This window comes from Gobio gobio (assembly GCF_949357685.1).
Source record: "Gobio gobio genome assembly, chromosome: 4".
Lineage (NCBI taxonomy): Eukaryota > Metazoa > Chordata > Actinopteri > Cypriniformes > Gobionidae > Gobio > Gobio gobio.
In genome coordinates this window covers 4719872-4744156 of record NC_137100.1, presented here as the reverse complement: position 1 = coordinate 4744156, position 24285 = coordinate 4719872, and the positions used below count along the sequence as shown (strand labels likewise).

Genomic DNA, 24285 nt, shown 5'->3' with positions numbered 1-24285 from the left:
CATGGGCGGCTCATTGATGCACATGGGGAGCGAAGGCTGGCCCGTGTGGTCCGATCAAACAGACGAGCTACTGGAGCTCAAACTGCTCAAGAAGTTAATGCTGGTTCTGATAGAAAGGTGTCAGAATACACAGAGCATCTCAGTTTGTTGTGTATGGGGCGGCACAGCCGCTGACCAGTGCCCATGCTGACCCCTGTCCACCGCCCAAAGCACCAACAGTGGCACATGAACATCAGAACTGGATCACGGAGCAATGGAAGAAGGTGGCCTGGTCTTATGATCACATGTTCTTCTACTTCACGTGGATGGCCGGGTGTGTGTGCGTGGCTTACCTGAGGAACACATGGCACCAGGTGCACTATGGGAAGAAGGCGTGGCGGCGGAGGCAGTGATGCTTTGGGCAATGTTCTGATGGGAAACCTTGGGTCCTCCATCCATGTGGATGTTACTGTGACACACACCACCTACCTAAGCATTGTTGAGACCATGTCCAGCCTTTCATGGAGATGGTATTCCCTGGTGGCTGTGGCTCTTTCAGCAGATAATGCGCCGCCACAAAGCACAAATGCTTCAGGAATGGTTTGAGGAGCACAACAGCGAGTTTGAGGTGTTGACTTGGCCTCCAAATTACCAGCAATGATGAATCACATTTATGAATGGCTATGACCAGTTGTGTAGCTCTCCAATAACATTAGGGCATTCAGGGCATGAAACGCACACTACCACTAACAATACATGTACTTCCAGTGAAAACAATCCCTGTGTGTGTGAATGAGTCATTACACTGAAGTGATTCTTCCTAATCTCTCCACATCAGAACACCGGAGACTCCATATACGACCTGGCGCTTCAGGCTTATGTTGCTGTGGAGAAGCTGATCAAAGACACACCAGCCTCAAAGAAGGCGAGTCTGCCTATTCCCACCCATTTATAAATATAGCTTTTTTTTATTAGTTCATGCATTCCCTGGGAATCAAAGTGACCTTGGCGTGTCATGCTGTACTGTTTGGGCTACAGATATTTGCCCGGTTTCACAGACGAGGCTTAAGCTAGACTAAAATGCATTGCAACGTGCACTGATACATCTCAAAATATGTCACCGCCATTGTTTTGTCTCAAGACGCACAACAGTGAGGCTTTTTTTTTTATAAGGCACGTTAATACAATCTACTTAAATTGAACTAAAGCCTAATCCTGGCTTAATCTAAGCCCTGTCTGTGAAACCAGGCCTGTGTGTTTGGGAACAAACTGAGCTTTCACTTTACTTTGTCTTTTAATAGGTTCAAGCGGAAAAGAGTTCCAGCGGGGAGACCAAAGCTTAGGTACGACAAACATTATAAACAGCCTGGAAACACAACACAGCTGCACAAAATGGACAAACAACATTTATGAAGTCGTACCAAGCCCTTTTCCATATTGCATTGAGAACTGCATTGCATTTTTTACATATAAAGCACGTTAAATGGCTATAAAATTACCTTAAGTGAATATCCACCACTAAAATCCTGAGTGTTTAAAGTCATTTTGCACAGTGTAGAGAATCACATTAACTACATCATCCAATCACAAACAAACATTAAGCTTTGTATCAGTAGAAACCCCGTAGTATATTTGAATTACGGTACTTTACTCCCTCATATCCCCCTGAGACGAGAGAATTATGCATTTTATTTCTGGGAAAAATTCTCCGATAACGCAAATATCTTAATTTTGCGCCATCGGAGGATTTTTTGGCCAGAGGCTAAAGACTACAGCCAGTAGTAGGAGCTACTTCTGCATGTTATCAACCCGCCCACAGGGGTGTATCTCACTCACAGAATGTAAATGCGCTCGGCTCGGCCTTGGGCATTCATAACCGAGCGCTGCGGAGCAAAGTGAGTGTTTCAACTTTTCAATGAATTCCTATGAAAATTAAAGGGATAGTTCACCCAAAAATGAAAATTAGCCCATGATTTACTCACCCTCAAGTCATCCGAGGTGTGTATGACATTCTCCTTTCAGATGGATAAAATCGTAGTTATATTAAAAAAATTTTGGCTAATCCAAGCTTTATAATGGCAGTAATAGTTGCTCTGTTTTTGAAGTCCATAAAAAGTGCATCTGTCCGTCAAATAACGTGCTCCACGCGACTCCGGGGTGTTAATAAAGGCCTTCTGAAGTGAATCGACGCGTTTGTGTAAGGAAAAATATCCATATTTAAAAATGTATTTCATTTTTTTCTATGGCTTTGCATCAGCCGGCCCAGCGCCATCACTTCCGGCGAATAAGGTCAAAATACCGGCGCAATCATAGATATATACATAGAGTCCTCATTAGTGACTGCGCGGATCGGTCGAATGAGGCATCTACGTTTATATATCTTTGATCGCGCCGGTATTTTGACCTTATTCGCCGGAAGTTATGGCGCTGGGAACACTAGATGACATTCATCTGATAAGAGGTAAAAAAATAACATAAATACTGTTTGGTTTCTCGCAGAAACCGATCGTTTCGTGTCTTAAGACATCAATGTGTCGCCACGAGCCGCATGGTTTAATATGGATTGGTATGTCTATTTGTTTTTACTCTCATTGCTCTCATACTCTAAAATATCGCCATTGACATCATTATACGACTGACACACTGCAACAGTTGGAGTTAAAAATCTTCATTTGTGTTCTACTGAAGAAACAAACACCTACATCTTGGATGCCCTGGGGGATAAGCAGATAAACATTAAAGTTTTTGGGTGAACTATCCCTTTAAGTTTCCATATGAGATCTGAAAATGCCCCAGACTGGACACGCGTCGAGAATGACAGCCGCACTTACCTTCTCTCGTGAGGAATGAAATCTGACACTGCTGTGTCTGTGCCTTGACTTTCGTTTGGCTCACTCAACCTTTATTGAAAAGACACGTTCAGTTTTTAATTGTAGTGTGTATTCTCTAACTGAACGAAATTATTGTATTACTATGAAGAGCAAAAGGACGTTGGGGCGGTGCCGCGGTAGGCAAGTGATAACCAGTTGCCGTGGCTTTGAGAGTGGCCTCATAGGGCAGTGAAGCAAGTGCATTCTGGGAGTTGTTGTCTTTCATCAACATGTGACAAAAAATAAATTTTCTGTCTTTTCTCAGTCTAGAAGGCACCAAATTCAAAAATAATTTCACATTTCTACTATATAGATGACCCAGTTTAAATACACATTCATCTTCCCAGCGCTGCAGTGCCCCTTTAAATGAATTGCGTTTATCTCTTAAGCTCTGGGACCATTTTTGGGATTTGGCCGACCCAAATTGAAAAGCTTCCCATACACACATACAGTGTCTCTAAATACACAATACTGGTGTCATTTTAAAGGAAACCCTTTGAAGTTTCATAAACCACTGCTAAAAGGGATACACATGTAAGTATATGTTGTCTGAGCTGTAATAACTGAGCTGTAATTTTGATTTTTTTTTGGTTATAAATTCAGTTTTGAAAGTGTATAGTGTATATCTCAGACCCTGTGTGCTCTAGCACCCTGCAAACAGTTTGGGCCGTTTCCACTAGACTCCAGAAAATACTGGAAAAAAGATTGTCTGTATCATGTATGCAAGATTTATTCAAATGAATCTGAAGGGATACCCATATACAGTGGTATAAATGCAATATCCCAGTGTCATTGAATTATTATTATTTATTTTTTTCAGTGTTTGCTGAGATATGCTGCAAACAGCTCAAACTGTCTGCAGGGTGCTAGAGCACACAGGGCCTGAGATATACACGTTAAATGTATAACCAAAAAATCAAAAACGTCTACTTTTTTGAAAATATTTTATGTTTATTATATCACACATAACATATACTATAATATTTATCACTTTTCTGAAGTAATTTCAGGGTTTTCTGTAAAAAAGTCAGGGATATTCCATTTATACCACTGTATATGGGGAGGGGCAGGCGGAAATTACATAAACAAGGTCATATTCCTCCATTCAGATCCATTTGAATAAATCTTGCATACAGGATCCAGACAAAACTCTTTTTTTCCAGTATTTTCTGGAGTCTAGTGGAAACAGCTCAAACTGTCTGCAGGGTGCTAGAGCACACAGGACCTGGGTTACACTTTAAAAAATGAATTTATCACCAAAAAATCCAAAAGCGCCTCTTTTTTTGGGGGGGGGGGGTTATTACAGCTCAGACAACATATACTCACATGTTTATCACTTTTAGCTGTGGTTTATGAAATTTCAAAGGGTTTCCTGTAAAATGACACCAGAATTGTGTATTTAGAGACACTGCACTGTAAAAAATGCTTTTCTTATTTAGTATTTTTGTTTTGTTTCTAGTCTAAATATCTAAAAATTCTTTAATCAAGATGCATTTACTAGATAAGTAAAATTACATAAGATATTTTTTCTAATTTTCTGAGAAAAAAAAACCCAAATGAAGTGAGTTTTTGCTTGAAACAAGTACAATTATCTGTCCATGGGGTAAGAAAAATATTATTGTTTCAAGATTAAAAAGACAAGATTTCAAACAGAAACAAGCTCATTTTTCTTAGCCCATGGACAGATAATTGTACTTGTTTCAAGCAAAAACTCACTTCATTTGAGGGTTTTTTCTCAGAAAACAAGAATAAATCTCATGTCATTGCACTTATCTAGTATACTAGTACTTATCTAGTATGTGTGTATGGGAAGCTTTTCTATCTGGGTCGGCCAAATCCAGGCGGCAATGGTACCAGAGTAATTTAGTGTGAATAAGTAACTTTGTGTAAAACAAGTGATGCATATCTCCAGAAAGTAGAGACTCTAAGCTTTCAAATGGCACCACATATGAGGTCAGAGCTCCTCCACAGACATTTAACATTTAAAGTATACACTTGATGATGTCGTTCCGGACCCTGTACAGGATGGACAGTTCACCCAAAAATGAAAATTAATTTACTCACCCTTACAAACCTGTATGAGGGCACCCATTGACTTTCATAGTAGGAAAAAAAAATACTACAGAAGTCAATGGCTGATCATCTTTTGTGTTGAACAGAAGAATGAAACTCAAACAGGTTTGATGGTGAGTAAATGACAGAAATGTCATTTTTGGGTGAACCATCCCTTTAATAGTTAAAATAAATGCTTGGTGTGATATTTTGCCGTCTAATGGCCTGTATTTTGTTTGTTCCAGCCGTGTTGTTTTTCACAGTGCTAAATCTTCACTTTCTCAGAAGTCAGCGTGACTTTCTCTCGCTGTGCTGTTTGTTTACAGGTTCATCATCACCTCTCAAGGTTGTTGCGGTGCGGCAGATACGGGATTTCCAGCGTTCGCCCACTTCAGTGACCTGCTTTTGCACTAGCCACTTCCTCTTCACTCATCTGTCAATCATCAGTGAGGAGTTAGTGGTCTGTCTGGAAAGTTTTTAAAACGACTGGGATTGTGTTAACAAATACACTGGTGTACCTAAAATAAATTATATATATATATACAGTGTGATGTGATGTGTGATTTCAGACTAATATACACACAGTATATATAGTAGAAGGTTAAGAGGAAACACCACATTTGGGGTTGTGTTACGGTTTGAGTTGGTACTTCCTCTTTCTAAGGAAGCACTAAAACAAACTCTAAACCGGTTGTGTCTTGATTTAGACGTCTACTTGTTTCCTAATGGCGTTGCATGATTAAAAAGGATGTCATTAGGCGTGTTCGACTTGTGTGTTGACATCAAAAGCATACAGAGATGCTCTGGAATCGCTCTTGCGGTACTAACCTGTTCAACGTGTCAAGATGAAATCAAATTAGATTTTTATGTTTTGACATAACAAACTATGAACCAAACCATTATAGAGACAGAGCGTATTTAAAAAAACGAGCGTTTAAGGAGACAAAAGTGAATACAGGCAATAAGAATGGGATCCTGACACTCAGTGTGCTTATGTGTGCAGTAAACATTGTCACTGTTAAGTCAAATATCCAAATGTCAGTTTTTTCGGGGCGGCAGTGGCTCAGTGGTTCATGTAGGTTGTCTACAAACCGGAAGGTTGGTGGTTCGATCCCCGGTTCCACCTGACCAAGTGTCGAGGTGTCCATGAGCAAGACACCTAACCCCAGCTGCTCCCGACGAGCTGGATGGCACCTTGCATGGCTGACACCGCCGTCGGTGTGTGAATGAGTGTGTGAATGGGTGAATGTGAGGCAAAAATGTAAAGCGCTTTGGATGGCCGTAGGTCTGTTAAAGGCGCTATATAAATGCAGTCCATTTACCATTTATATATTATATTTCCTGTTGCTGATAACGTTCCCCTCTAGTGGGCGAAGTTCTCAGTGTTTCAATTGTCTGTATCCACTTTTTTTTTCTTGTTTTTTGGGTCAACGGCTCATAAAAATTTCTGGGTTTTTCTTTCTGGGTTGTTTAGCTTGTTTGCTGTACACTTTGTCACATATCAGCTTTTAGACATTCTGTTTTTTGTTATAAGTCAAAAATGACAAGGAGGCGCTTCACGCAATACAAAGTCAATAGAGACGGTTTGATTGTTTCCCCCCGGTGGGCGTGATCTTCATATTATGACGTGTGTCGCTCTGTCTCTATGCTGCGTTCGCACCAAACGCGAATAGAAATCGCTTCTAGTTTGACGCTTGAACATTTTGACTCCATTCGCGCGTCCACAGCGAATTGGGCGCGCGAATAAATCGAGCGTTTGAAGTGAAATCGACGCACGTTCAAGGCGCTCCAGGAGAAATATGTCATAAAACACCACTCTGCCTCTTTTCATGTTCATTAAAAATATATTATAAACATTAATAGCCACACAAATGTGGTCCAGGCAACTCCTACATTATCTTCACTGCATTTGTATTTTAATATCCTAAAATAATAAAGTTATGAAACTTCTCTTTGCCCTCAGTCAAAATGATTTGGCAGAAAACTAATTATAGATTCATGAGAGCAAAGATCGGCCGTTAGATCCACACAAGACGAATTATATATCTGATGTTTAACCACCACAGAGACATCAGAGCCAGCGACAGAAGGACTGGCCGAGGAAAGGCTGCTCTCGCCGGGGTTAATGAGCGCCTGGTGATCGCCTGGAGCTCACAAGATTTTTTTTTTTTAAATAAACCACAGATTTGAGCTTTAAACAACTATTCTCACCTGAAAAAGTCTTAAAACTACATTTTGTGACACAATAGTAGTATTTTTAAATGATGCGGGGTTTCTCATCTCGTCACTTTACCATGTGACTGCAGCGAGCAGCTCCTGATTGGTTAATGCGGCGCGAATAGACGCCAAAGTTACAATTTTTCAACTCGAGCATCTGATGTGATTTCGCTTCAAACGCATGAATGCACAAAAAGCACCACTCGCGCATAACACGCGCATTGCGCAAGATGCTCAATTTGCATCAATCGCGCGAACTGTACGCACGAATGAGGCGGAAACGCGTCCATCGCGCCGCAGGACCTCCAGACGCGCATCAACGCACCTTTCCATTGACTTAACATTGAAATCACTCGCTCCTGACGCTCTATTCGCGTTTGGTGTGAACGCAGCATAAGGTTTGCTAGTGTTTCTGTTTGACAACCTTTACTTGGACCAATCAGTGATCACTCACTCACTCAGTCTCATAAAGTATAAGCTTTATTTTGAATCATACATTGCATATGTATATCAACTATTATCATCTACTCCAGTGTTTCCCAACCCTGCTCCTGGAGGCACACCAACAGTGCAGATTTTGGATGTCCCTTTTCTACTTCTGGTCTTGGTGTCTCTATGAGCGAGATGAATTGTGCGTGTTCGATTATTGGAAGAGTTAGCGCTGGTGTGCCTCCACGAACCGGGTTGGGAATCACGGATCTACTGTATCGAAATCCTCCCTTTAAAAAAAATCGAACTCTCTCCTCTGCACTGGCGTCTACTTGGATGACATCTTGAGTAGGTTGCACTTGTCGATCTCGTACAGACGCCATCCCTCCTCGTGGGAAAGATCGGACGCGCCGCGCCGCTTGTAGAACTCGATGGATGACGTGTTCCACTCGGCCACGATGAAGTGCATGCCGCTGCATCGAGTCTTCACTGCCGTCTGGAAGACATATGGATAAATGGGTTTAAAACGCAGAAGAAAAATATCTTAAAAAAGGTCTTAATGTGTGTTATGCATACCTCACTCAGCATCTTCAGGATCTCAGAGCCCATCCCATAACCTGAAATAGCAGGAAAATAATAGGTTTGAAATATTATATGACAACTTCAAAGCAATTCTTCATACATGCAATGTATTATAATAATATGAAATGGGCAGACCCACACGGAATCTGTCTAAAATAAAACCGACCGGAGGAGTTAAGGGAAAAAAAGTACTATTTATAGCTATTAAAATAGCTAATTTATTTACTTAAGTATGTATTTGTGTTGCTGTATTGTTGAATGATATGAAATTGTAAGCAAGTCGTTTAGTGGATGTACTAAAAGAGTAAAAAACACAAGTTGTCCTGTTTGGATTTGCATTTTAAACCTTAAATAAAAGTTAAGAAGTGAATATTTTATTTGTAACGTTTTCAGGTCCAATACTCTTCGATCTTTTAATTTTCGTATCATATATTTTAGTAATCATCATAAATTAGGTGTCATTTGAAAGCTTACGAACTCAAAATTCATCCTGTGAAAACCGTTTTGAAATCGGACTGTGTGTTACCATGGAAACGTACTCTAAATTCTTCTAGCGGGCTCCTCCCCCTAGTGGGCGGCGTCATGTTTCGTATTACAAAATGTATTTTAGCTACTTTATAATCAAAATCTTTTCTAATCTTGACGAAACGCATATCGTCGGAAAGGTCTGAGTCTCAAGGGTCCATATTTGGTGACCGTTTTGTGATAGAAGTGATATTTGGACAGGAAATCAATGGACAGCAATCAATGGAATGTGGATGGCTAGTTTTGGTACAGCGCCTAACAAAATCTCATGGGGACTTCACTTTTTGTCATATCAACTTCAAATTTGAAACACAACTTGGTTAGACATATTTTAGAGTAAACATTTTTTTTGTAAAATATATATTTTATATAAAATACTAATATTTACTACAGTATTTCTCATTTACAGTAAATTTAAACGTCCATAACGTTCATATTTTGAAATGCTTTCACTTCTGCAATAATCAGCTGAGTGTCTTCTTTAAAACAAGACCATATTTAGGTCTAAAGCATTCTTGAATTAAGTTTAAGTTTGGATAGTGCATTTTTAGGACTATTCTCAAAAAGGGGGGTGACAGTTAAGGGGTTAAAACCTTGAATAAAAGTTAAGAAGTGAATATTTTATTTGTAACGTTTTCAGGTCCAATACTCTTAGATCTTTTAAACACCATTCCACTGATTTTTCCACAAAATGAAGCGCAGAAATCGCAAAAAATAAAGTGTTTAGATTGTGTGCGGCCCTGGTAATGGGGTACAAATGCAACAATACAATACCTCTGAATTCCTTCATCACATAGAAGTCCTCCAGATAAAGCAGCTTCCCAATCCAGGGGTCATAGGTGAAGTAGTACATAGCAAAGCCAACCACTGTATAACCTGAAGTGAAAAAAGTACACAATGTTAAAAGGAACAGAAAGTAGCGGGTCTGACGTCACACCGAAAGCATGACGCACAAAGATAAATTTTAACATTTCCATCATAAATGAAACCTTTGCGGCAACAACGTATCCATGACAACAAACGTGTAGCTCATCGATAATGTGGGAATAAAACCACTGATGTTTGATAACTTGCCTTCAACGGACTGTTTATCTTTCGGTACTTCAGCGACGACGCAGTGATAAAACGGATGATCTCCGAAACCGTCCTCGAGCAACTCTATATAAACAATAAACAATAGGTCTAAATAAATCATCATACATTCAAATATTTAATGAAAAAAATAACAATTGTGTACCTTTCTCGGTCAGGACGACCTGTTCCTCCATTTCCTCGAATTTCGCAAGTTCCTAAAACCAATTAAAGAGCGTAAAATATCCCACCATCGACTTGATTTAAACGTTAAAACATAATAATGATGATCCTGCGCATGCGCAGTAGCTCTGTTTTTTACCTTTATGAGTCGCAGTATGTCAGACACGTCCTTGGGCTCGGCCTTTCGTAATATAAACTTGTCCATTTTCTTCTTTTACTCTTTTTCCCTTTTCTTACTAGTCCTCGGTATGTGAAATGCAGTAAGATTTGTTTCTTCATTCGGTTCCAAGGGGGCTACCCTCAGCTGAAAGTCTGGGTTTCTCACCCTGTCAGTGAAGAGATTACATGAAGTCGTCGCCGGAAGCGCTTTGTCTCGAGCTCGAGCTCCAGCGCTATTTATATGCGGGGCGCTGACGTCAGGAACAGGAAGTACTGAGTTCAAGTTGACTCACATCGGTAGTACAGCGAGATAAACCAGTACGAACCAGATATAATGAGCAGTATGGCAAGCCCCATCAACATTTAATCTTTAAAACGTACTGGTATCTATTTTCATGCTACTACTGCTTATTTTTTAGATACTAGTATTTATTCATTAGCTACTAGTGCCTATTAAATTGGTACCAGTACTTATTCATTACTTATTATTAGATACTAGTAGTTATTCATTATTTACTAGTACTTATTATTAGATACTAGTAGTTATTCATTATTTACTCATTCTTATTATTAGATACTAGTACTTATTATTAGATTCTAGTAGTTATTCATTATTTACTCGTTCTTATTATTAGATACTAGTACTTATTATTCGATTCTAGTAGTTATTCATTATTTACTAGTTCTCATTAGATACTAGTAGTTATTCATTAGTTACTAGTACTTATTAATTAGATTGTAGTGCCTATTAAATTGGTACTTGTACTTATTAGATACTAGTAGTTATTCATTAGGTACTAGTACTTATTATTAGATTCTAGTAGTTATTCATTATTTACTAGTTCTTATTATTAGATACTAGTAGTTATTCATTAGTTACTAGTACTTATTAATTAGATTGTAGTGCCTATTAAATTGGTACTAGTACTTATTATTAGATACTAGTAGTTATTCATTATTTACTAGTACTTATTATTAGATACTAGTAGTTATTCATTAGGTATTAGTACTTATTATTAGATACTAGTAGTTATTCATTAGTTACTAGTACTTATTATTAGATACTAGTAGTTATTCATTATTTACTAGTACTTATTATTAGATACTAGTAGTTATTCAATAGTTACTAGTAGGGGTGTAACGGATCGCAGTTGATCCGTGATCCGTACGGATCACGACCCACGGTTCGGCACGCACGTGACCCGCGGATTTATTGTGCTTTTTTTTAAACTTGTGGATTAATCTGAATTGTTTAGCGATCGCAGACTAAAAGACAGTTTTTCTGCCGATATTGCTTTTTAAGTGATCTCGTTCCTTTAAACTCGATGCGGAGTTTCAGAGAAACACATGTGTTCAGGTGAACAGGGCATGTTAATCAGTCAACAGTGGCTAGCGGAGAAGTAGAAGAACTTGAAAAGCCTCCTGCATCATTCAAATCACGTGTATGAGAGCATTTTGGCTTCCCCGTAAAATATAATGATGACGGAAGAAGGGTGTGGACAAAACTGTAACAGTATGTATAGGCACTGTGGCACGAGAAAGCCGTATGAAAGTGGCGCATACATCGAGCATGGCACCTGCTGACGCCCGTTTCACACATACTCCGTTTGCGTATGCGGTGCGTATTTTTTCCGTACCCATGTAAACGGATACTGCACGCGGCTTCGGTCCGTCAGTGCGTTCTAGGAGCGCGTAGCCATACAGCTGTGCTGATCGTTTCCGCACTGAGTCTATTTTCTGATGTGCTGGCGCTGAATTAAAGTGACAGCGCATCCGCATTAAAACAAACATGTATCGATGCGAAAATCTATTAATTCCACCACAGATGCATATAATGTAAGTCTACTCTGTTTCAAAGTCAACACAGCTTTTTACCTCGAGTAAAGCAAGGAAAACGGCCTTAAACAAGAAGAAATAATGGATAGCACCTGTCCTTTCTTGGAGGTGGAAAAACAAAGTTCTTTATGACCTGCAGGATTTCTTGTGAAAAGATTTAAAAACGAAAGAAAAGCGTAAATTTTAATTTAAAATGTTTGTTATTTTAACATATAGTCTAATGTCTGTTTTGCAATTTGCATGAGCAACGTAATATATACATCTAAAGTAGGTATTAGGCTATATAAATACAAAGTAATGAATTCAATAAAACATTGTTTAAGTGTAGTGCGTTTAAACATGATATCTATAAAATAGTGTATTGGCCTACAAAGAGAATTGCAATGCTGACAAGTGTGAGAGGTCTACTCTCCCTGAGAATGTTGACATCCTAATCTTAAAAAAAAAAAACTAGCTCAGGCCCATTTTCACGTCTCAGGTTGTTTTTAGTCAAATTTGATTTATTCAAATGGTTATTTATTTATTTTATTTTTGTTAACACCAAAAGTTCCATGTTAACCTATAAACCATATAGGTTATGTTAACACCAAAAGTTTCTTGTTAACCTATAAACCATATAGGTTATGTTAACACCAAAAGTTCCATGTTAACCTATAAACCATATGTTAACACCAAAAGTTCCATGTTAACCTATAAACCATATAGGTTATGTTAACACCAAAAGTTTCTTGTTAACCTATAAACCATATGTTAACACCAAAAGTTCCATGTTAACCTATAAACCATATGTTAACACCAAAAGTTCCATGTTAACCTATAAACCATATAGGTTATGTTAACACCAAAAGTTTTATGTAATAAATGGAAAGCAAATAAAAATAGTCTCCTCCCCCTTTTATTCTGATCCGAAAAATGATCCGATCCGTGACTCATGATCCGTAGTCGATCCGAACCGTGAGTTTTGTGATCCGTTGCACCACTAGTTACTAGTACTTATTAATTAGATACTAGTAGTTATTTTTTAGATAGGCCTACTTGTACCGATTAAATAGATATTAGTAATTATTTATTAGCTACTAGTAGTTATTCATTAGATTGCAGTACCTATTACTAGTACATATTCAATAGATAGGGCTACTAGTACCGATTAAATAGATAGTACTTATTCATTAGGTACTAGTTCTTATTTATTAGTGTCACAATCACCAGTGAGAGTGCCCGTGATTACCACCAGAGGGCACTCCATCCCAGACTGTCACTCCATTGAGGACTACATTACCCATAATCCTTTGCTTGGACTCATCATCACTCATTGTTTTCACCTGTGTCTCATTTTCCTCATTACCTCTGCCTATCTAGCCTGTTCACCCAGTCATTCATTGTGAAGTCTTGTTAAGTGTAATGCTGCATCTCTGAGCATTCTCTCTGGTTTCTTGGCTCTTGGTCTTGGATTACTTGCCTGTTGCCATTCCTTTTGCTTGTCTCTCCTGCCTTGTTTGCCTGTTTGACCTGCTTGCCTGTGTATGACCTTTTGCCTGTTTTTGACTAAGATTGTGATTACCCTTCAGTAAAGCTGCATTTGGATCCTCAACCTTTTAAGTCTCGGAGCAGTACTTTACAATTAGACACTTGTATCTTTTTTAATTGTAACTAACAATTCGTAGCTTACTAGTCACACCTGTTTTTTTACTCGTCTTAGGTTATGACTAGTCAGAATGGCCACTGTAGAGTTCAATGAAAAATCTTACTAGTAACATTTTGAATAAATACTAGTATCTAATAAATAGGTACTAGTATCTATTGAATAAGTACTAGTAGCTAATAAATAAGTACTAGTATCTATTGAATAAGTACTAGTAGCTAATAAATAAGTACTAGTATCTATTGAATAAGTTCTAGTAGCTAATAAATAAGTACTAGTATCTATTGAATAAGTACTAGTAGCTAATAAATAAGTACTAGTATCTATTGAATAAGTTCTAGTAGCTAATAAATAAGTACTAGTATCTATTGAATAAGTATTAGTAGCTAATAAATAAGTACTAGTGTCTATTGAATAAGTACTAGTAGCTAATAAATAAGTACTAGTATCTATTGAATAAGTACTAGTAGCTAATAAATAAGTACTAGTATCTATTGAATAAGTACTAGTAGCTAATAAATAAGTACTAGTATCTATTGAATAAGTTCTAGTAGCTAATAAATAAGTACTATTATCTATTGAATAAGTATTAGTAGCTAATAAATAAGTACTAGTATCTATTGAATAAGTTCTAGTAGCTAATAAATAAGTACTAGTATCTATTGAATAAGTATTAGTAGCTAATAAATAAGTACTAGTATCTATTGAATAAGTTCTAGTAGCTAATAAATAAGTACTAGTATCTATTGAATAAGTTCTAGTAGCTAATAAATAAGTACTATTATCTATTGAATAAGTATTAGTAGCTAATAAATAAGTACTAGTATCTATTGAATAAGTACTAGTAGCTAATAAATAAGTACTAGTATCTATTGAATAAGTTCTAGTAGCTAATAAATAAGTACTAGTATCTATTGAATAAGTATTAGTAGCTAATAAATAAGTACTAGTATCTATTGAATAAGTACTAGTATCTAATAAATAATAGTACCAATTTAATAGGCACTAGTAGCTAATGACTACCAGTATCTAAACAATAAGAACTAGTATCAAATTAATAACTACTAGTGTCTTTTAAAAAGGTACTAGTATATAAAAATAGGGAGTAGTACCTAAATAATAAGCATTAGTAGCTAATGAATACATACTAGTAACAAATGAATAAGCACTAGTAACTAATGAATAAGTACTAGTAACTAATAAATAAGTACTAGTATCTAATAAGTACTAGTAACTAATGAATAACTACGAGTGTCTTTTAAAAAGGTACTAGTATATAAAAATAGGCACTAGTACCTAAATAATAAGCACTATAGCTAATGAATAAGTACTAGTATCTAAAAAATAAGTACTAGTAGCATAAAAATAGATACTAGCTCGTTTAAAAGAATACATGTTAAATCGGCTTGCCATAGTAGCAGTACTTTCGGATAGTGTGTCACGGTTGCAAAGCACGATTATTTTAGACTTCTGGACCCACTGCATATACCAAAGTACAATAGCATCATCAGATACAAATAAAAATTAAAAAATATATGATTTGACTGCAGAATACAGTCTCTTTTGCTTTGTTTTGTAGTCCCTATAGGGTGTCATTAAATCAAGCCAAGACAGGAACAACATATTTCACAGTTTGCACAAAACCCTGTTGCCTAACTCAACTGCTAGCTACTACTTGAGCTTTTTTAATAATTCATGTGATTATAGGTCTGCATTTTTCAGGCTTTTTTATTATTATTGTTCATGATGACAGATTGTTAGCTCAGCTGTGTGATGATCTAGCACACCTTTTTTTTTTTTTACATCCAACCTAATTAGTTCACTCAAAAATGAAAAAAATCTGCTTTCATTTGCTCACATAGCTACTGTTGGTGTGTTTATCATCTGCAGAAAACAAGCACGGAAACTCTACAGACGTGATGTGAGATCAAACACTTCACATGTGCAGAGCAGGAAGGAACTGTACGCCTCAAAGGCTGATACCACTGCTGAGTGAAAACAGGATATATTCAAATAATATTTCCATATTTATCATTTTGTCTGTGTGTCTCAGGTCAAACAGAGTGTGCATACTTCTTAGGATGAACAACCGTGGATAAACACATTGTTTTTAATAATGGAGATTGATGTCACTAGATATTGTCAATTGATATTGACTACATTAGATATATTCAGAGGCTCATGCATCATTTGCTCTGTGTGCAACGGTAGACATTTCAAAGGCAGAATAACCTTTATTTGCCTTTTAAAGTTATGATCAGTCAGTCAAAAAAAATGTTAACACCATAAGTATATGCATTATGTAAATAAGAATATATGTGACATTACCCATTGCATTATTGTTTAAAGTGCCAGTCAAGTATAGAGTAGCGGATGTGCGTAATATTTACTCTAAGAAAGGTCAAGATAGATAGGATTTTTAAAGGGTAACTAAACCCTAAACCAACTTTTTTTAGTTAATGATCTGCAAGACTGGGGCTTTATTAGTGCTGTTCATTGAGTCGAGTAAATGTTTTGACATTTGGGTATAAAGTGTTTTAATTCTATAATATATGGTGTAAAACCGTCTGAGTGCTGCCCTCTTAAGGTTGAACAGTGGCTACTGCAGTTGGATTTTCCTATTGGACGTTCCAGAAAAATGCGGCTTTTTTTTTGTGATTGTTGCGGGCAAAAATCCTTGATAATGCGGCACGTTTTTTTAAAAAATGCGATGGAAAATGCGGGGTATTTATGCAATTTTATGCTATAAAATTGTGGGAACTTGCAACAACTGTGGTTTGATGAAAAAAAGCACTACATCAGAAAGTGCTGGGAACATTTAAGTTCTCATCTTGTTTTATTGAAGACCTTAATAAACACATGGCTCAAATTTACAAAACATTGAGTTAGCATTTTATTGCATGACATAAGTATTGGATCACCTACCAACCAGTAAGAATTCCGGCTCTCACAGACCTGTTAGTTTTTCTTTAAGAAGCCCTCCTGTTCTCCACTCATTACCTGTATTAACTGCACCTGAATGAACTCATTACCTGTATAAAATACACCTGTCCACACACTCATTCAAACAGACTCCAACCTCTCCACAATGGCCAAGACCAGAGAGCTGTGGAAGGACATCAGGGATAAAATTGTTGACCTGCACAAGGCTGGGATGGCCTACAGGACAATAGGCAAGCAGCTCGGTGAGAAGGCAACAACTGTTGGCGCAATTATTAGAAAATGGAAAAAGTTCAAGATGACGGTCAATCTCCATCGGTCTGGGGCACCATCGAAGATCTCACCTCGTGGGGCATCAATGATCATGAGGAAGGTGATCGGAAGCAAAACACACAGCCAGGGCAACTAAGGAGTGGCTCCGTAAGAAGCATCTCAAGGTCCTGGAGTGGCCTAGCCAGTCTCCAGACCTGAACCCAATAGAAAATCTCTGGAGGAGCTGAAAGTCTGTATTGCCCAGCGACAGCCCCGAAACCTGACGGATCTGGAGAAGGTCTGTATGGAGGAGTGGGCCAGAATCCCTGCTGCAGTGTGTGCAAACCTGCTCAAGAACTACAGGAAACGTATGATCTCTGTAATGGCAAACAAAGGTTTCTGTACCAAATATTAAAGGGTTAGTTCACCCAAAAATGAAAATTCTGTCATTAATTACTCACCCTCATGTCGTTCGACACCTGTAAGACCTCCGTTCATATTCGGAACACAAATGAAGATATTTTTGTTGAAAGCTGATGCTGAGAAAGGCTTCAGATAGGCCTCCATTGGCATTCAGTACATTCACACTCCCAAGTCCCATAAAAGGCACTAAAACGTCGTTACAAAGTCCATCTCACCACAGTGACTCTACAATAATTTTACGATGCGATGACAATAGTTTTTGTGCGCAAAAAAAAAATCAAAATAACACCTTTATCCAACTTGTTATTGTCTTCCGTGTGTGCCTCCACGACACATGCGCGAGAATGACGTAGGGCCAGCGTTCGGGAATCCATGAAATACACACTTTAACCCCATTTTGAGCTCTACGCCGAGACCTAAAGCACGATCAATGTAGAATCCAACAGCTTAGACACGCGCGTCTTCCTCTGCTTGTAAACAAATCGCTTCTGGGTCATGTGTCCGAACGCCGGATCTGCGTCATATTCTCGCGCATGCGTCGTGGAGGCACATACGGAAGACAAGAACAAGCTGGATAAAGGTGTTATTTTGATTTTTTTTTGCGCACAAAAACTATTGTCGACACATCGGAAAATTATTGTAGAGTCACTGTGGTGAGATGGACTTTGTAACGACGTTTTTAGTGCCTTTTATGCGTCTTGGGAGTGTAAATGTACTGAATGCCAATGGAGGCCTATCTGAAGCCTTTCTCAGCCATCAGCTTTCAACTAAAATATCTTCATTTGTGTTCCGAATATGAACGGAGGTCTTACGGGTGTCGAACGACATGAGGGTGAGTAATTAATAGACAGAATTTTCATTTTTGGGTGAACTAACCCTTTAAGTTCTGCTTTTCTGATGTATCAAATACTTATGTCATGCAATAAAATGCAAATTAATGACTTAAAAATCCTACAATGTTTTGTTCTCTCACAGTTGAAGAGTACCTATGATAAAAAATTACAGACTTCTACATGCTTTGTAAGTGGGCAAACCTGCAAAATCGGCAGTGTCTCAAATACTTCTCCCCACTGTTTCTCAGGCTCAGCACAAGCATCTCAAGTGTTTTTCCGTTTACAGTTTCAGTTCGTGAGCCGGACTGTATTTCCAAATGGGATACAATCAGCATTGACTCATTCACATCCGCCCTCAGCTGGAATTCTTTACTGAGAGCCTTATAGGAAGTTTCCTCTGACGGCATGGAGGCCGAGTCATTTCCAGGACACTTGACCCAACAAAAGCGTTCATGCATTTTTCTTAAGATCTTGAAAATAAGACTACAGACCTATTGAAAACCTTTTAATAAATAAAGCAATTGTGTGCATGGATGTCTCTGACGTCACTGGGCAGGAAGGCTGTTATTTTCACAGCCCTTTCACTCAACACTCAAGACAGAACCTGCATCACATATGGATGAATTTCCTAGATAAACCATCTCTTTATTACAGAGTTTAAAAAACAATACGGTGTCACATTCCATCTGCCTGCAGGAGTATGCAGCGGCAGACAGGCCTTTACAAATAAACCTGTAATTCCCATTCAGTTTGGCTCTGTTCCCGGGAATTTCTCAGAAACTCTGCTATTCAGGGGTAAAGGAATGGTAAACACAATGTTCCTCAATAAGACACATGATTTAAGGGGAAACACCGCAGGACAACATACACGCTACACTTCAAAGTCGGCATACTTGCAGGTTCGGGACTTTGTCCATAAGCAGTTTCCATGATATATAACACTTTGTTCACATGCCATTCCTTGACTTCTGACAGTCTGCAGATACTTGGGCTTGGGATATTCTCGTGGAGAGAGACAGAAACCAGTAAATGAAAAGGTGTCATATCAGTCACAAGTTCTTCACACCCATCCTTCGGATGAGACGTTAAACCGAGGTCCTGACTCTCTGTGGTCATAAAAAATCCCAGGATGTCCTTCGATAAAGAGTAGGCGTGTAACCCCGGCATCCTGACCAAATTTGCCCATTTGCCTCTATCCATCATGGCCTCCGAATCATCCCCATACGATTTGCTTTGTCTCCTCTCCACCAATAATCTGGTGTATGGTGGGTGTTATGGCACAATATGGCTGCCGTCGCATCATCCAGGTGGTGCTGCACATTGGTGGTGGATGAGGAGATTCCCCCCTTCTATGTAAAGCGCTTTGAGTGCCTAGAAAAGCGCTATATAAATGTAACACATTATTATTATTACAAGTTCAGTATGGAGTACCGCAAGGCTCAGTACTAGGACCGTTGCTTTTCACCCTGTACATGCTACCACTGGGAGATATCATTAGGGAGCATGTAATGCTGCGTTCACACCAAACGCGAAAAAAGCATCAAAATCGCGTCTACCGCATCTAGTTGGACGCTTGAACATTTTGAATCCATTCGCGCATCCACAGCGGATTGGACGCGCGTTTAAATTGAGCGTTTGAAGCGAAATAGACGCGCGTTCAAGTCGCTCCAGGAGAAATATGTCATAAAACACCACTCTGTCTCTTTTCATGTTAATTAAAAATATATATTAAACATTAATAGCCACACAAATGTGGTCCAGGATTTGGCAGACAACAAATTGTTGATTCATGACACCAAAGATCGCCCGTTAGATCCACTCAAGACGAACCACTACAGGACATCCGAGCCAGCGGCAAATGTCAGAAGGACTAGCCGAGGAAAGGCTGCTCTCGCCGGGGTTAATGAGCGCTGATTGCCCGGTGATCACCTCGATCTCACAACTCCAAAAAGCAAGATTTTTTTTTAAAATAGGTGCTCTCTTTATAAATAAACCACAGATTTTAACAACATTCTCACCTGAAAAAGTCTTAAAACTACATTTTGTGACACAGTAGTTTTTTAAATTATGCAGGGTTTCTCATCACGTCACTTTACCATGTGACAGCAGCTCCTGATTGGTTAACGCGGCACGAATTGACGCCAAAGTTCAGATTTTTCAACTCGGGCGTCAGACGCGAATTCGCTTCAAACGTGTGAATGCACAAAAAGCACCACTCGCGCAAGACGCTCAATTCGCGTCCAATTCGAGTCATTCGCGCGAACTGGATGCGTGAATGAGGCGGAATCGCGTCCATTGCGCCGCGCGAAACCTTCAGACGTGTGTCAACGCGCCTTTCCATTGACTTAACATGGAAATCACTCCCACCAGACGCTCTATTCGCGTTCGGTGTGAACGCAGCATTAGAGATATAATTTTACCATCACGGTGACGAGTGTAGCATGAGCTAAGTTTTAGAACAGGTATATGCTCTATATTGTCGTACTCATTCGGCTATGTTAATGCTATCAAAGCATTTTCCACTACTAAAAATGTTTAATAAAAAGTTAAATATATGAATTGGCTTACTCAGATATTTAAGTTACTCAGATAAGTTAAGAGCAATTATAATAAAAATCTGCCAGTTTTGCTTATTTAAACTTTGAATTTCTTAACATATCTTTTATGTAACTGATTACATCAAATTTTTGTAGTTTTACCAACTTATTTGTGTTTACAGTGTGGTTGATATAAAAAAAATGGATGACTAGTAATTTCCTGCAACTCAGTTCAGAAAAAAAATGAAATTTTAATTATTGGACAAAAAAGCTCCACAAGTAGTAACCTAGAATACTGTCTAACACTTGATGGCTGCTCTGTCAAGTCCTCGTTGTTTTTTAGGAACCTGGGTGTGCTTTTTGATACCAATCTTTCGTTTGAAAGCCACGTTTCTAGCATCTGTAAAACTTCATTCTTCCATCTTAAAAATATGTCTAAATTACGGCACATGCTTTCAATGCAAAATGCTGAACAGTTAGTTAATGCGTTCATGACCTCAAGGCTAGATTATTGTAATGCTCTACTGGGTGGTTGCCCTGCTCGCTTAATAAACAAACTCCAGCCGGTCCAAAACACAGCAGCTCCAGTTCTTACTAGAACCAGGAAGTGTGACCATATTTGCCCGGTTCTGTCAACACTGCACTGGCTCCCTATTAAAGGGGTGATGAATTGAGAAATCAACTTTCCTTTGAGCCTTTGGTATAAAAAAGTTAATCTTGATATAAGAATATCCTGTAAGTTTCAGAGCTGAAAACGTCCTTGTTAGTCAAAGAAAAGCTTTTATAGACACCATGCCCAGAAAACGAGAGCTCTCACAATATGTCGACCATTGACGTCATCATGATGACGGGTCGCTATCGAGCAATAAACATGCCGGTTCCAGCTCACGTGCATAAGACATTGCGTTTGTTCATTTGTGATCAGACTCGGACTTGTAACGCCAGCTCGCAAAACCCAACGTCCCGGGGCTATGTGTTTTTCAGACGGGCTATCACTGGCCTGCCGACGGGCTGTAGTTAAATAACATTCCTTTCTTGCGCGCGCAAGAAAGTGTGTGTGTGCGGTTTGCGGTTATATTCACTGATGATCGGGCGAAATTATACAAAAATAACATTCCAATCAATCGCAGGTGGATGAGAGAGGAATCATTGTGTTTGTTTGATAAAGACATTTTGCGAGTCCTGTGAACGTTTCCCCAGATGCTGAGGGGAGCAGAAGCTCATTAAATATGCAAATCTTATCCAATCCTAGCCGTGGGCGTTTACTTCCAAGTCTTCAGTGCGGAACGCCCATCAAAACCGAGCATTTTTCAGAGAGCCTCAAAACCAAGGCAGAAAATAGCCTATTACTTATTCATTATGATCTTTCTGAATGTAAAAACCACGCAAGCGTCATAAGTTGACCTCAGACAACAGTATAAAAAAAATTAAAAAGCCAGTTCATGACACCTTTAAACATAACATACATTTTAAAATCTTGCCCTGCATCCCAATGTCCACACTATCCATCCTAAATAGTATGTGAGATAGAATAAGTGTGTCCTAAAGCGTAGTATGTTGAAAAGAGTGTCATAAGTCCCCGGATGGTTTACTATTTCCGGAAGATTTTCGTGCACACTATAAAGGCTTATATCACCCACAACCCATTGCGCTTTGGAGGAGGATTCGGTTCAGAACTACAAACACGAGTAAAAAGTGTTACAAAAAACTACAACACATGGCGGAAATGTATGACCGGCGTTGAGAGGTTTAGATAAAGTTTTGAGTGACTAATAATCAGTTTAACCTGATGAAAAATCTTTATTTAATGTTATCCTTCTTATATTTCAATAATAATGTGGACTTTTATAAAGATCCATTTGGACATTCCTTATATTAATGCATAATGATGCATTTAATATTTAGAGACCCGCGACTGCAGATCAACGTGCTACTGCATTTCTCAAAAATGAAATGTAGTTTTTAACTGTGACGAGATGATTTACAGGCCAGTTTACAGTGACAAGATGCAACAGAGCAAAGACAAATTGTATGACGTGTGACCCAAAAATGAGTCTACTCTTTTGCTACACACTATGTACTTTTCTTTACATACTTTAAGGGTGTAGTAGGCCTATAAGTAGGCGAATTAGGATGCAGCATTGCTTACAAAGCACTAAATGGTTTAGTTCCCCAGTACTTAAGCGAGCTCTTAACACAAAACTTATTTAATAAGAAAGAATCTTTACAACAGAACTGAATCAGCACCGAACTGACTTCAGCTGAACAATGGCAGCGTTTTCTTTTAGAGCAGCCGAAATGAGCTTAGTTTTTTCCTGCTATCACTGTGAAGCTGCGTTGAAACCATCTGCATTGTATAAAGCTCTATATGAATAAAGGTGGCTTGACCAGATGTTGAAGTCTGTTTTGAAACGTGTTCATACGTCATCCGTTTGCGCTCGCCATGGGGTTCCAGTGTAAAGTAGATCACAGAGTCCGCAGGTCTAAAAGTACCAGCTAATTTAACTCACGTGTCCTAGACTTGTCCTGCTTTAGCTTTCCTCTGGGAGTCTGTTTTTGGCTCACTCTCAGATCTCACGTCTGTAATATCTATCTTCTCCGCTAGTCTGCTTGTTTGGAGTCCTTCCTATCTATAACCTTCAGAATAAAATTGTAAAGTTTCACCTGTAGTGTCTGTGCCTTAAAGCTGCACTATGTAACTTTTCCGTCCGCTAGAGGTCGCCTGTTCAAAACAAAGGCGTGGTTTGATGACGGCACGTTTGAGCGCAGAATCTTGGGACATGTGGTCTTCACCTCACAGCCGGTGGGAAAGAATACGGACAGGACTCGGGCAGAAATCATGTTGATGGATGTGATTATTAACGTTACTGTAGTGAAGCAGAGCAGGACCAGAGTGAGATTTTGGCGGCGACGGCGGCGGGGGTTTGGGTGGGCACGGGGTTCTGATCTGAAAAATGACAAATCGTACAAATAAAAACATTTAATTCAGCATTTCTTAGTGTGTGTGTGTGTTGTGTGTGAGAGAAATGTGAAAACCTTTGGCCTAGGCTATTTCATTATATTTTATCCAGACAATGCACAGTAGGCTATTATTGCATTTGTCTATTTCAGAGATGTCAGAGAGGAGGCAAATGGCAAATTAATATTTCATAATAATTTTTACTATTTTATTTTTTCTTTCCTTACCTTCTGAATCAGTACTAAGGGCTCGGCATTAAGCCTGTTCGCATTAGATTAGATTAGATTAGATTCAACTTTATTGTCATTACACAAGTACAAGTACAAGGCAACGAAATGCAGTTTAGGTCTAACCAGAAGTGCAATAGCAGCAAGTGCAGGATATACAATGGATGCGTAAGTGCAGGACATGGATATGTACTGAATATGTATAAATATGTATAAATAGAGAGACGTTATTACTATAAACAGAACTGAATTTACAGGTGAATATGTACAGTGAATAAATATACAGATGGCTATTACTATAAACAGAATTTACAGGTGAATATGTACTATGAATACAATATACAGATGGCTATAACTATAAACAGAATTTTACAGATAGAGGTATACAATAATATGCTAGGCTAATATGAGGAATAGCAGTGGATTAGGGTAGTGCAATAAATTATGGACAGAGCTATCCGGAAAAAAAAGTGTAAAGTGCAGTGGAAAGTGGTTGCATATTACAGTTAGAAGTACAGTGCAAAATGCAAATGTAAACATTGGTACTATAAATACAGTCGGCAGTGCAA

General features: G+C 38.6%; 2 protein-coding genes across 4 annotated transcripts in view; one reads left to right on the top strand and one right to left on the bottom strand.

Annotated features, from left to right (window-relative positions):
- The window catches only part of apooa (apolipoprotein O, a), a 43137-nt gene extending 35550 nt beyond the window's left edge, over nt 1-7587 (top strand). For both annotated transcript variants that reach the window (XM_079815437.1, XM_079815438.1), the window contains 3 exons: nt 818-904; nt 1281-1322; nt 5228-7587. In XM_079815437.1, coding sequence (XP_079671563.1) covers nt 818-904; nt 1281-1322 — 129 coding nt within the window. In that variant the 3' untranslated portion in view covers nt 5228-7587. The remainder of the gene's footprint in view (nt 1-817; nt 905-1280; nt 1323-5227) is intronic.
- A 288-nt stretch (nt 7588-7875) lies between these two features.
- LOC307125538 (diamine acetyltransferase 1-like) overlaps nt 7876-24285 on the bottom strand; it is a gene marked incomplete at its 3' end in the record, with an annotated part of 30276 nt that continues 13866 nt past the window's right edge. Inside the window, exons 1-6 of one of the 2 annotated variants that reach the window (XM_079815440.1) lie at nt 10048-10283; nt 9892-9943; nt 9729-9812; nt 9429-9530; nt 8124-8164; nt 7876-8043 (exon numbers count right to left, since the gene is read on the bottom strand). In XM_079815440.1, the coding sequence (XP_079671566.1) occupies nt 7876-8043; nt 8124-8164; nt 9429-9530; nt 9729-9812; nt 9892-9943; nt 10048-10113 (513 nt within the window). In that variant the 5' untranslated portion in view covers nt 10114-10283. Of the gene's footprint in view, nt 8044-8123; nt 8165-9428; nt 9531-9728; nt 9813-9891; nt 9944-10047; nt 10284-24285 lie in introns of those variants that run through there. The other variant, XM_079815441.1, reaches the window with a different exon arrangement.